Source organism: Neofelis nebulosa, chromosome 3 (genome assembly GCF_028018385.1).
Source record: "Neofelis nebulosa isolate mNeoNeb1 chromosome 3, mNeoNeb1.pri, whole genome shotgun sequence".
Classification (NCBI taxonomy): domain Eukaryota; kingdom Metazoa; phylum Chordata; class Mammalia; order Carnivora; family Felidae; genus Neofelis; species Neofelis nebulosa.
The window spans coordinates 161,513,007-161,526,345 of record NC_080784.1 but is presented as its reverse complement, the minus strand read 5'-3'; the positions used below and the strand labels follow the sequence as shown (position 1 = coordinate 161,526,345).

The following is a 13,339-nucleotide window of genomic DNA, read 5'->3' as shown; positions in this document are numbered from 1 at the left end:
AATGCCTCCAGACATATTGCCAGATGTCCCCTGGAGGCAAAAATCACCCCGGAGTTGAGAACCACTGGTCTAAAAGGAGTAAAAAGCCAAATTCCTACATTAACCCTGATGGGCAACTATTGAAAGGAGACACTGACTCTAGTAAATATTTCTACCTGCATGATTCTTTGACTTATCAGCTCTGCCTAAAATCGGCTCCAAGTGTCTCACAGTTATTTGCTTTGTGCAGAACAATGTCCCAGGCACATATACATTAACTATGTAAGATTTGAGGTAAGGGGGGGAGTAGAATAAAGCTCTCCCTCTCAACAATAACTGCACTTCTCCCTTACAAAATTCATCTTTGCCTGTGAGGAAGAGTCACCAGGAGGCTGCAGAGTAAGAATGGGTATTCAACAGAGAACAGCAGTACTTGAATACAATGCTGATTTTATTCCAGGGAAATAAAGCAATGCACAAGTCACCTGGGCAATAAGCTTAACTCAAGGGGCAAAAGCCAAGAAACAAGGATTTTTTTGTGTGTTTGTTTTAATTATCAATTGCTCCACATAGCTCTTTTTCACACCTCCTCTCAGAAAATGTGGGCTAACAAATCCCATGCAAAGGAACACAGGAAAGAGAAAAAGGGGAAATGGAATTCATCTAGCATACTGTTGAAGGTGGTTTCTCCAAGTTCTCTTCTATAAACTGCTCCATCAACACGGTCCACTCCGGATTATTTTAATGTCATGACCATCTTCCCTGCAAATTGAACAACCATAAAGACACATTTACTACCTACCTGCCACACTGAAACTGTCCCACTCTTTGAACCAAAAAGACCCATGTCATTATACATTAGATTCTAAGGTGATGCTTACTTAAATCATTTTTAAAGTTAAATCTAGTAAACAATAGGGCCCCAATTCTGCCATTTTTCCCTAACCCTAAGGCACAGGGCACTAACCTAAAAAAAAATCACTATGAGAAGACCTAGGTAACTCACTGAAGACTGACATCAGAGAAAGGACCCTGAAATACAATGCAGCCTACCTTGTCATGGTGTGATACTTTGTGATTCCTACTCACAGTAGACAATAAGCTAAGTTACAGCAAGACAAGATGTGAGTCTCAGCGGCCAATGTGAGCGCCCATATTAGTTGTTTGCCAGAGTCTAGGACTTAGAGTCCGGTATAACCATTGCACCCAAATAAATGGACCCTCAAGTTAAGGAGCTTCAAATGTGTAGGAGACATTTGAAGGCCGACTGACTACCCAAGCTATAGGTGCAAAGATACTGTGTCAAGACAGATGCTGCTGGAGGCTCTGTCAGCACAGAAGGTGACCTGACCGAAATCCAGGCCAAAGTTTGTCTCAGGTCCAACGACTGGACAGGTGCCTCACTGCTCACCTTGTGACACCTCCTTCCTGGATCCTCTTCAGAGTGGTTCATTAATTCCCTCCGCTAATTTTCTTCTGTGACTAACTTGTGTGATAAAGTGCGCAATAAACTGAGTAATTCATGAATTTAATATTGGCACTACATGGTTATTTGAAATGTGTCTTAATCCTGTGATTCGCCCTGCTTCATACTTACAGGAGAAGTCACAGTCATCTGTGAGTTACATGAAAGGCATCATGTATAACACACTACTTAGCATTCTACTAGGTAGAATTATTACCTAGTAATAATTCAACCCAACTAGTTTTGCAGGTTGTACAGGTACCTGCACATGCCCTCTGAATTTAAAAGAATATTTAATATTTCATAGTTTAACTATTAATACACTCTTAATTTGGGGAAATTGCCCATCCATGAAAAGTAACATAACCTGATTATCAAGTGTATAATTGGTTAATCACAAATGTCACTCTCTGACTTTGACCTGAACTGAAGGATTGTCTTTTTAAATGTCAGTCTGAAAACACAACTACTATGTCACATTTGATTCTTACATCCAAGAAAAGAGTCACTACTTCCTAAGTAATCAAAAATCAAGAAAAGGACTAGTCTATACTGTAAAATTATGTTACCGGATTTTCATGCACAGAGTACACTCGTTAGGATAAGTGGACATGTCACTTCCACACACGGGGTTAAAGTCTCTGGGACATCCTGGTAATTTATATTGATTGCAGTTTGGCTAGGAAAGAAAAAGGAAGACAGAAATTACATAACTGAGACATTCTCATCACAAAATAGTTGGTGGGGGGGACAAAGTCCCAAGGCTCCTAAATTTCCTAGAAACACCCTACAAAAATATTTCCATTTTCCACACAAAAAAAGATTTTTCTAATGCAAAAATCAGATGCAGCATTGAAGAAATGGTTCAATACCCACTATGTAAGAAAAGGACCTTAGCCAGGCTGATTTTTTTTTAATTTTTTTTTTTAACGTTTTATTTATTTTTGAGACAGGGAGAGACAGAGCATGAACAGGGGAGGGTCAGAGAGAGGGAGACACAGAATCCGAAACAGGCTCCAGGCTCTGAGCTGTCAGCACAGAGCCCGACGCGGGGCTCGAACTCACGTACCGTGAGATCATGACCTGAGCCGAAGTTGGCTGCTCAACCGACTGAGCCACCCAGGCGCCCCTTTTTTTTTTTTTCTTTTTTTTTTTTTGCCAGGCTGATTTTTAAATGAAAGTCCAGGGGCTCCTGGGTGACTCAGTCAGTTAAGCGCCCAATGTCGGTTCAGGTCATGATCTCACGGTCCATGGGTTCAAGCCCCACTTGGGGCTCTGTGCTGACAGCTCAGAGCCTGGAGCCTGCTTCGGATTCTGTGTCTCCCTCTCTCTCTGCTCCTCCCCTACTCACACTCTCTCTCTCTGTGTCTCTCTCAAAAATAAATAAACATTAAAAAAAATTTAAACGAAAGTCCAACCCACTTTCCAACCCTCTAGCTTTATAATTTGTACTTCACTACTGTCTCCACAAGAATGTTGTTACATTCAACCTTAATCCTTTGGCATGATGTCAAGACAAATTCAGGAATCTAATCTTTCAGTCTGGATCTTTAAGGTACTGGCATTCAACCAAGTGCAACAAAGAAAACAGCACTGGCACTTAGGGGTGGTGATGGGTTGAATTGTGCCCACCCAAAAAGTTACGTTATTGGAAATAGAGTCTTTGTACAGGGAATCAATTTAAAATGAGGTCAGTAGATTGGGCCCTAATCCAATAGAACTGGTGTCCTTATAAAAAGGGGAAATTTGGACACAGAGTCATAAACAGAGGGAAGGTCACATAAAGACATAGAATTTACAAGACAGGGAACACCTGGGGCTACCAGCACCTAGGAGAAAGGCATGGAACAGATTCTTCCTCACAGTCCTCAGGAGGAACCAATTCTACCAACATCCTGATTTAGGACTTCTAGCCTCCAGAACAGGGAGACATTCAATTTCTGTTGTTTAACCCCCTCAGTTTGTGGTACTTTATTATAGCAGCCCTAAGAAGCTGATACCAGGTCATGGAACTCAATCCTGTGATTTGATGGAATTGAGGCCAGGCAGGTAATATGTCTTGCTCACAGCTGCCACTCTCCAGCAGGGCCAGTACTAGACCTGGTCAGTGATCAGACTATGATGTGCAGAGTCTCACTTTAACAAAAGTCTAAATATATGGCCCACTGTATTTCTGTTCTATATGCATACATTTAAGGGCACCTGGGTGGCTCAGTTAATTAACTGAGGGAGGCTTGTTTTGGCTCAGGCTATGATCTCGTGGTTTGTGAATTCAAGCCCCACAATGGGCTCCACACCAATATTATATATATAAATACTTTTAGTAAATGGTGATCACTTTTCCTCACTTCAGAGTAAAAGAAGCCGCCCTGTTTCAGCACTCTGAATAAATGCAGCACACATTTCTACTGATACTATCTGGATTTATAAAGACCTAAACAAGGCTGGCCGTGAGCCAAACTCTGAAGTAAAAGAGGTTTTGTTGACCCTTTCCATCCTCTGTTCAGCTCTCATTGAGGAGCATGATATGCTGCCCAAGGCTCACTAAGGTGATGCCTTATAGGGCTGCTCTCACAAGCAGAGTAGATGCCCTCTTATCCAATGAGACTGGGAGAAATGGTAGTTGGTCATTTAATTGATAAAGTCAATTAAAGCAAGGAAGCAAGGAAACAAAATATATATCCCAAGCATTTTATCATAAAACATATAGGTGAAAAACAAAATTGTCAATCTTTTGATGTAGGACAATGACAGGGCATGTAGCCACCTGTAATGCTACTATAAGATAACTTTCCTTGTCACTAGGTATGACTGTATGATTAAGGTAAGGCCAATGGGATATACATGGAATTATTGTACAGCAACTTCTGGGAACCTCCTTTAAAAGAAAGCAGGTACTTGTCCTTTGTTTCCCCTCAATTTTTTTCTTAGTCCATTCCTCCATCCTCCTGCAGAGTGCATGGAGCTCTAATCTTTGTTTAGAGCTTTGTTAGACTGGGAAGATAGAGGCTACATTCTCAGACAGCAGCACTGTGTGCTCCTATTTTGAGTTTTTGTTACTTGCAGCTGAATCTAATCCTAACTGATACAAGAGATGAGAACTTTCCTTTGAATATTTCAACTACAGTTGATCTTTGAACAACATGAGTTTATATTTTCTCTTCCTTATGATTTTCTTAATAACGTTTTCTTTTCTCTAACTTACATGAATACAGGTAAGATAAGGATGTAACACATAACATACAAAATGTATATTAATCACTCTTTATGTTATCAGGCTTCTGGCCAACAGTAAGCTATTAATTAAATTTGAGGATCAAAAGTTATGCTCAGATATTTGACTGTGGGAGGGGGTCAGCATCCCTCACCCCCTGCATTATTCAAGGGTCAAGTGTAATTAAGAGTTTTGTGTGCTATCACTGCAAAAATGATACCCATAATAAGTCACATATTATTTCCTATTTTGGTTTATTTAAAACAGAATTTCTTGGGACACCTGGGTGGCTCAGTTGGTTAAATGTCTAACTCTTGATTCAGCTCAGGTCACGATCTCACGATTTGTGAGGGTCTGCACTGGCAGCACAGAGCCTGCTTGGGATTCTCTCTCTTCCTTTCTCTCTGCCCCTCTTCTGATTACGCTCTCTCTCTCTGTCTCTCAAAATAAATAAATGAATTTTAAAAAATGTTGCTGCTCTTGTACTGTTGTTTCACACAATTCATATTTTGGACCAGATAATTCTTTGTGATGGGAGACGGTCCTGTGCATTGTAGGATGCTCTCTATCCATTAGATGCCAGTATAAACTCCCTAGTCATGATGATCTAAAATAACACTCTAAATGTCTGCTGGAGAGCAAAATTGACCCTAATTAAAAACTAATATTTTAAAATACAGAATTTAAGGGGCGCCTGGGTGGCTCGGTCGGTTAAGCGTCCGACTTCAGCTCAGGTCATGATCTCACGGTCAGTGAGTTCAAGCCCCGCGTCGGGCTCTGTGCTGACAGCTCAGAGCCTGGAGCCTGTTTCAGATTCTGTGTCTCCCTCTCTCTGTGACCCTCCCCCGTTCATGCTCTGTCTCTGTCTCAAAAAGAAACAAACGTTAAAAAAAAAAATTAAAAAAAAATACAAAATTTAAGGGGCACCTGGCTCAGTCGGTAGAACATGTGACTCTTGATCTTGGGATTGTAGGTTCAAGCCCCACACTGGGTGTAGAAATTACTTAAAAATAGGGGATGACTGGGTGGCTCCGTCAGGTAAGCATCTGACTTTGGCTCAGGTCATGATCTCAGTTTGTGTGTTCAAGCCCCAGGTGGGGCTCTGTGCTGCAAGCGTGGAGCCTGGAGCCTGCTTAGAGTTCTGTGACTCCCTGTCTCTGTCCCTCTTGAACTCATGCTTTCTGTCTGTCGCTCTCTCTCTCTCTCTGAAAAGTAAATAAACATTTAAAAAAATTACTTAAAAATAAAATCTTAAAAAAAATACAGTCTTCTGGCATACAAAAGACAGTAGGCTATCTACAGCCAGTAAGTGATCAATACACTATGGAAATTGTTCAGAGAGAAGGGAGAGGATCACTTGTGACTTGCTTAAGTGGAAGGTGTTGAGTGAGTGTTTAGTGTTAACTAGCCCTGGTGGACCTACACAGGGTTGCCTGTGCATACAACCTCATAAGCTTGTTAAAAACTGATTTAGTGCCATTGGCAATGACATGTATAGAGCTAGAGAGTATTAAGCTAAGGGAAATAAGCTAGTCAGAGAAAGACAAATGCCATATAATTTTATTCATATGTGGAACTTAAGAAACAAAACAAACAAGCAAAAGGGAAGAGAAAACAGAGAGTGAGGCAAACCAAGACACAGACTGTTAACTACAGAGAACAAACTGATGGTTTGGAACTGATGTTTCAGAGAGGAGGTGGGTGGGGAGATAGATAAAATAGGTGATAGGTATTAAGGAGTGCTATGATGAGCACCAGATGTTGTATGGAAGTGTTGAATCACTACATTGTACACCTGAACCTACCCTGTCTGTTAACAAACTGGAATTTAAATAAACACTTAAAAAACAAACAAACAAACAAACAAACACTGATTTGGGGCCTCATTCCAGACCTACTCAATTAGAATTTCCAGGGTTAGAATCCATGTGTCTAGAGGCCCCTCAATTCGGATTCAGCTAGAACTGGGTTTAGAAATGGCTATTCCCAATCATCTTGACATCCAATCCACTTAGACTATGTATGGAAGCTAAGGAGAATGCACCAAGACACACAGTTTGGCACACGATTTCAGGGATCCCCTGCTCTAGACCTTTTTTTCCTCCCTTTGTTTAACCAAAGTACATCTTGCCTATGCCCACTCTCTGATTAAATAGGTAAATAACTAATCAAAATCAATCTATTTAGCCTAAAGATCTTAAGGTTTTTTTTTTAATATTCAACAGCAGTTTTCAAATGCTTTCATCTCAAAGGATGACTAGTAAATGAGTTTTGAGGAGCAGTAACAGGCTGGTAAGGAAGTTTTGGTGTTTTATTTTGTTTTGTTTTGTTTAAGCAGAAGACTTTTGATGTCTCTCAGATCCCCAAGAGATCTACCCAGCTGGAAGGCAATGTTGATATTTCAGTCTGATTCCAGTCTAATTCTCATGATTTCAAAGCCAGCTTTGGCTAGCCACCATTTAACTTTATTAAATTCAGGTAACTCATTTCCTGGATTTTCTCTGAGCAGAGACATGAGGCTTTATGAACACTTTTCACTCTTATCAATGAGGTCAATCAATTTCATTAATAAATTATGTTCTCATTAACCCTTAGTTTTATACAGTTACCCAAATTTATGAAAAAGGAAAAGAAATTCAGAACAGGTTCACCATCTAGGGAGGCTCTAAATTACACCCCACAACATGCCAACTAGAGAAAAGAGTTTACCCCTGGCAGACTGCTCCTCAGAGCTTTAGAAGACACTCTCATTCTGGAATAGTGTCACATGGCATTTTTATTTATTCTTTAGAATCAATTTAATTTTTATAGAAAGATGTCATATGCTTTTAAGTAATTCTCTGAGCTCTATACTCTGAATCTTTTCTTTTGAAAGATTCTTAAATACTTTACCAAATATAGTCCCTCATTTGTTTATTCAATAAATGAAGAAGATTTTAAGATAGATGTTAGAGAACTACAAAGACAAATTGAGTCCTACCTGTAAGAAGTTTGGTGTATCATTAGAAAATCAACAAATATACGTGGTGCTCTTAAAGGATGGACAGAATTTAGATTAGAGAGATTTGGAAGAATGTCCACCTCAAGGAAATAAAACAGACTAACCAAAGGCACAGTAGTGAGGGAAGTGTCTGATCTGAGAGCAAGGCAGTTTAATTTAAAGGAGCATCCAACACTCTTTCATAATAAAAACACTCAACAAACTAGGCAGAAAAGAGAGCTTCCTCCAACCTGATAAAGAATAGAAAAAATATATTTAATGGTAGAAGACTGAATGCTTTTCCTCCAAAATTAGGAATGACAAGGATGTCCATTTTCATTTGTTCTATTCAACATTGTACAGAATATCCTAGAAAAGACAATTAGGCAATAAAATAAATATAAAAGGCATCCAGATTGGAAAAGAAGAAATAAAACTATCTCTAATCAAAGATGCTATACTCTTTTTATAGAAAGGTCTGAGGAATCCACAAAGAAACTGTTAGAACTAAAAAACAAGTTCAGGGGCGCCTGGGTGGTTCAGTCAGTTGAGCGTCCGCCTTCGGCTCAGGTCATGATCTCGCAGTCTGTGAGTTCGAGCCCCGCGTTGGGCTCTGTGCTGACAGCTCAGAGCCTGGAGCCTGCTTCGGATTCTGTGTCCCCCTCTCTCTCTGTCCCTCCCCCACTCATGCTCTGTCTCTGTCTCAGAAATAAATAAACATTAAAAAAATTTTTTAATAAATAAATAAATAAATAAATAAATAAATAAAATAAATAAAAAACAAGTTCAATATGATTGGAGGATACAAGATCAATATACAGAAACCAATTGTACTTCTATACACTTGCAGTGAACAATCTGAAAATGAAATTGAGAAAAAAATTCCATTTATAACAGCATCAAAAAGAATAAAATATTTAGGAAAATATTTAGCAAAAGAAGCATAAGAATTGTACAGCAAAACTACAAAACATTGTTGAAATAAATTAAAGGACTAATAAGTGAAAAGGCATCCCATATTCATGGATCAAAAGATTTAACTTTCTTAAGATGGCAACATTCCCCAAACTGATCTACAGGTTCAGTGAAATCCCTATCAAAAATCTCAACTGTCTTTTTGCAGCAGAATTTGGCAAACTGATCTTAAAATGCATATGGAAATGCAAGTGACCCTGAATAGCCAAAACAATCTCAAAGAAGTTGGAGGATTCACACTTCCCCATTTTGAAACTTACTACAAAGCTACAGTAATTAAAACAGTGTGGCACTAACACCTGAAACTAATACAACACTGGATGTTAATTACACTACACTAGCATTAAAATAAAAACAAAACAAAACAAAGAAAAAACTGTGGCCCTACCATAAGGATAGAAGGACATAAGCTATGGGAAAGCAGTGGAAGGTACAGGTAGAAAGATAGGCTGCAGTAAGGACACTCTGTGAACACTGGGAAGCTCCAGGTTTTGCAGAAAGTGGAGACACTAAAGAGTTAAGGAAAATTACTTAGGGGGTCACTATACTTGGGGACTCTAAACTGGGGAAGAAAGCAAAGATCTCTTGAGTGATTCATTCTTTTAATAATCCTGCACAAACAGACCGATGTCCTGTAGCATTTGCTTCCTGAGAGAGAGTGCCCTTTAAAATTTTGCACCCTAGACACCCAACTAGCCTTACGCTAATGCCAAACTTGAGATGAAGGTGGGACTATTCCCATTTTCTGAAAGAAAATCAAATTCCCCAAAATTGAGTCTTCTGATTAAAATGTATTATTGGGCACCTGCTAAGTGCTGAAGATTGGACACCAAATAGCAAGACATCATCCTTGACCACAGTAGTATACAGTTTACTGAAGGGAGACAGGCAAACAGGCAATTTACAGTTCAATGCTATGATGGGTTAGTGAAGAGCACTGGATCTGGAGTAAGACTGCTTGGGTTGGAATCATAGTTCCACCCTGTGGCCCATGCCTGGCTAAGGGGATAATAATGATACCTACTTCATAATGCTATAAAAGATTAAATGAGTTATTATGTTTAAAGCATTTAGAACAGTATTTGGCAGGGGTGCCTGGCTGGCTCAGTTGGTAGAGCATGCACTCTTGATCTCTGAGTTGTGAGGTCAAGCCCCACACTGGGTGTAGAGGTTACTTAAAAAAAATCCCAGAATATGTCACCCCAAAACTATGACTCTTTGACATAATTATTTTGAGTTAAAGGCAGCTAAGAAGTAACAAACCCAAGAAAAGTACTCTGTACCCTCCCCCCTTTTCTGCCTAAAGGCAGGATATAAATTCTCCTTTACTGAAGACAACTCTAGACTCAGCCCAGAGATGGCACCAGAGGAACCTGCAAACAAACCTAACTCCATTAGTTTCTCCCATTCAGTTACCTTCCCATAGTATGCCACCCTTGGAAGCTTAGAACCATTTTACTTTGTCCTGTCATGTCTCTGCATGTCTACTTATAAGTCTGACTTGTAGTAGGCTGGCTTCCTGGGCTGGTTATTCTAAATAATGAGTTGGTTTCCTGAGTAGGTTGCTTCAGGTTGTGGGTCAGAGTTCTATTTTATTTTATTTTTTTTAATTTTATTTTTTTTATTTTTTTTTATTTTTGGGACAGAGAGAGACAGAGCATGAACGGGGGAGGGGCAGAGAGAGAGGGAGACACAGAATCGGAAACAGGCTCCAGGCTCCGAGCCATCAGCCCAGAGCCTGACGCGGGGCTCGAACTCACGGACTGCGAGATCGTGACCTGGCTGAAGTCGGACGCTTAACCGACTGCGCCACCCAGGCGCCCCAAGTCAGAGTTCTATTTTAATAAATGGTCTGACATTGTCCATTTGTATATTTTCTTTATACAATTTATTGCTCTTGTTAAAGATACTATATAAGTCAGAGTTCTAAACCACCTCTTTGAGTTACTCATCTCTGAATGCTCCCATATGTATGTGTGATGCACATGTTAATAAACTTTCTCTGTTTTTTTTTTTTCTTGTTAAACTGTCTTTTGTTCAAGAGGCCCCAGCTGAGAACTTAGAAGGGTAGAGGAAAGCTTTTAATCTTCCCCTACACTGTCATGGTGATGATGATGATGATGCAGTATAGGTTGCATGAAACCAAAGAGAAAGTGCATTTACATATTCTTTGGAGTTAGAAAATGGGATGAGAAGGTTTCCTGGAAGAGGTCTACTCTGAGTTGAATACTCAAAGTTACTTAACCCCCTAAGGTAAATATCCCCATATGTAAAATAATATCTATCATACAAGGTCACTATGAGGATTGAGAGACTGAATACACAAATGGACAATGTCAGACCATTTATTAGAATAGAACTCTGACCCAAAACCTGCAGCAACTTACCCAGAAAACCAACTCATTATATAGAATAACCAGCCCAGGAAGTCAGCCTGCTATAAGTCAGACTTGTAAGACGTCAGACAGCCATCTCTGATGACAGTCCAAGAAGCCAAACAATAACCTCCGTAACAACTGGCCCCAAATGGCCAGGACTTGGTTAATACCTGCCAGCTTCTCTGAGGTTTGTCCCCACATCCAACTGAGGATCAACCAAAGAAAGCCAAATATGCACTCCTTACCAATCACACAGGGAGCCTGCTTCTAGTTAGCCCACATACAGCTTCCCCAGGCCAACAGCTCCAATCAGGGCATACCTAAAGCCTTCCCTTGTTCCCGCTGCAAAGCTTCCCCCCTCCTCTGCCTGCCTTTGAGTCTCCACCAAAACACAAGTGATAAGTGTGGCTGACTCCCTTGCTACATCAAGCTGTGAATTTTGTTTTTTTGCTTGTTCTCATTTAGTTGGGCTTCATTTGCTTCCACAGACTTCAATTTGATAATGTTCATAAAATTTCTAGTACAAGACATAACCATTAGATCAAGGATCTTTTGAATCATTAAAGAAACTATTAAAGGAAACAATGTGCTGATGCCATCAAGGACTGAGCTATTTTCAACCAAAATTTACAATTTTGATCTGTATCAAAAAGCCTGCCTTAGAATCAGATTTCTAAAGAAGTAAACAGTTTCAAAAGTGGCAAGTGAGACCTGAAAACCAGCCCCAGCCCAAACTGTGTGGGCTTCACTATACTAGTGGAAATAATACAAGTGGCTTCCTACTTACTGTTCTGTATTCTGAAGTCTGGCTGAACTCAGAGCTCAAGGAGTCCAAAGAGGCTGTCAGAAAAGAGGCATTTTAAACTATATGATTAAGGTCAATTCTTATTGATAAAGGGCTTTTAAAATCCAGCTTGTGGGGCGCCTGGGTGGCTCAGTTGGTTGAGCGGCCGGCTTCAGCTCAGGTCATGATCTCACGGTCTGTGAGTTCAAGCCCCGCGTCAGGCTCTGTGCTGACAGCTTAGAGCCTGGAGCCTGTTTCAGATTCTGTGTCTCCCTCTCTCTGACCCTCCCCCGTTCATGCTCTGTCTCTCTCTGTCTCAAAAATAAATAAACATTAAAAAATAATAATAAATAAAATAAAAAATAAAATCCAGCTTGTGATTTTTCCAGGCCATACCCTCTCTCAGATGCCCAACTTCTTTGAACAGCCCCCATTGCCCACCCCTACCCCCAAAGAAGGGTATTTGGTTGTTTTCTGGCACTCTTGTGACAGGCACACAGAAGGAACATTTGGTATGGGTCTGTAACTGACCACCCTAACAGGCTTGCTTGAGAAAGAACTTTGGAACTATGGAATAAAAGGCATAGTCATATGGGACACCTGGGTGGCTCAGTGGGTTAAGCATCCAACTTTGCCTCAGGTCATGATCTGGTGGTTCATGGGTTCCAGCACTGTGTCAGGCTCTGTGCTGACAGCTCAGAGCCTGGAGCCTGTTTCAGATTCTGTCTCCCTCTGTCTCTGCCCCTCCCCTGCTCATGTTCTATCTCTCTGTGTCTCTCAAAAATAAATTAAAACATTAAAAAAAATTTTTTTTTAAGTCAGAGAAGTAACTCTTACTAATTCATGATATTCTTGTCCTCAGTGGCTAGGGTAACAAACACACAACTTAACATTTGGTATTACCACTGTAACTCCACTTTCAAATGGGCATCAAGACCAGGTGGACTAAAGCCCCTTTCTCACAAGCCTCAGAGTGCCTGATGCATTTGGCATTCACAATCCCTAATTCCTGTTCATCTCTTGCAGACGTAGGGTCACTGTGTCCATAAAAACCCAATTTCTGATCTTGGGTTCCAGAAAATCAGCCTTAAGGGAGAAAGAGCAGACAGCAGTGTGTCACTAAGAAGGAGCTGGGAGCCAAAGCCCAACAAGATCTTAAAGCACGTCCGCTGGCTCCACCGCCACCCCCGCCCTGCACGACCCCACGTTCGCACTCCTACACGACCGCAGGTCGCGGGGAACCGCCAGTAACGTGTGCCTGAAGAGCAGCCAGGGCCGCCAGGAACCAGGGACCGGCTGCCGCGGGCCAGAGCCACTCTCCGCTACTTCTACGCGGCTCATCGGGGCCCACCAGGCCTGCCCGGCCAGCGTTACCTGCCAAGTTGCCGGCCAGGAGCAACAGCACCAAGCGCACCGCCAAGAACGCCATGCTCCCTCTTTGGCTCGCCCGCCTGTCTCGGCCCGCTCCCGTGCCCGCGCGACACGCAGAGCGCGCCCAGGTCGGACAAGCAACAGGCTTGGGGAGAGGGGGCAAGGGGGACAGGAGGCACGAGAGGGGGAGGGG

The 13,339-nt window shown here is 41.2% G+C and overlaps 1 protein-coding gene across 1 annotated transcript; it reads right to left on the bottom strand.

Annotated features, from left to right (window-relative positions):
* Positions 1 to 412: 412 nt before the first annotated feature.
* SPINK2 (serine peptidase inhibitor Kazal type 2) lies at positions 413 to 13,336 on the bottom strand. Its single transcript, XM_058722470.1, has 4 exons — positions 13,150 to 13,336; positions 11,779 to 11,831; positions 2,014 to 2,123; positions 413 to 741 (listed from the first exon to the last, which is right to left on the bottom strand). The coding sequence occupies exons 1-4, from the start codon at positions 13,202 to 13,204 to the stop codon at positions 696 to 698; spliced, it is 264 nt and encodes an 87-aa protein (XP_058578453.1). The 5' UTR covers positions 13,205 to 13,336; the 3' UTR covers positions 413 to 695.
* Between the last annotated feature and the right edge of the window lie 3 nt (positions 13,337 to 13,339).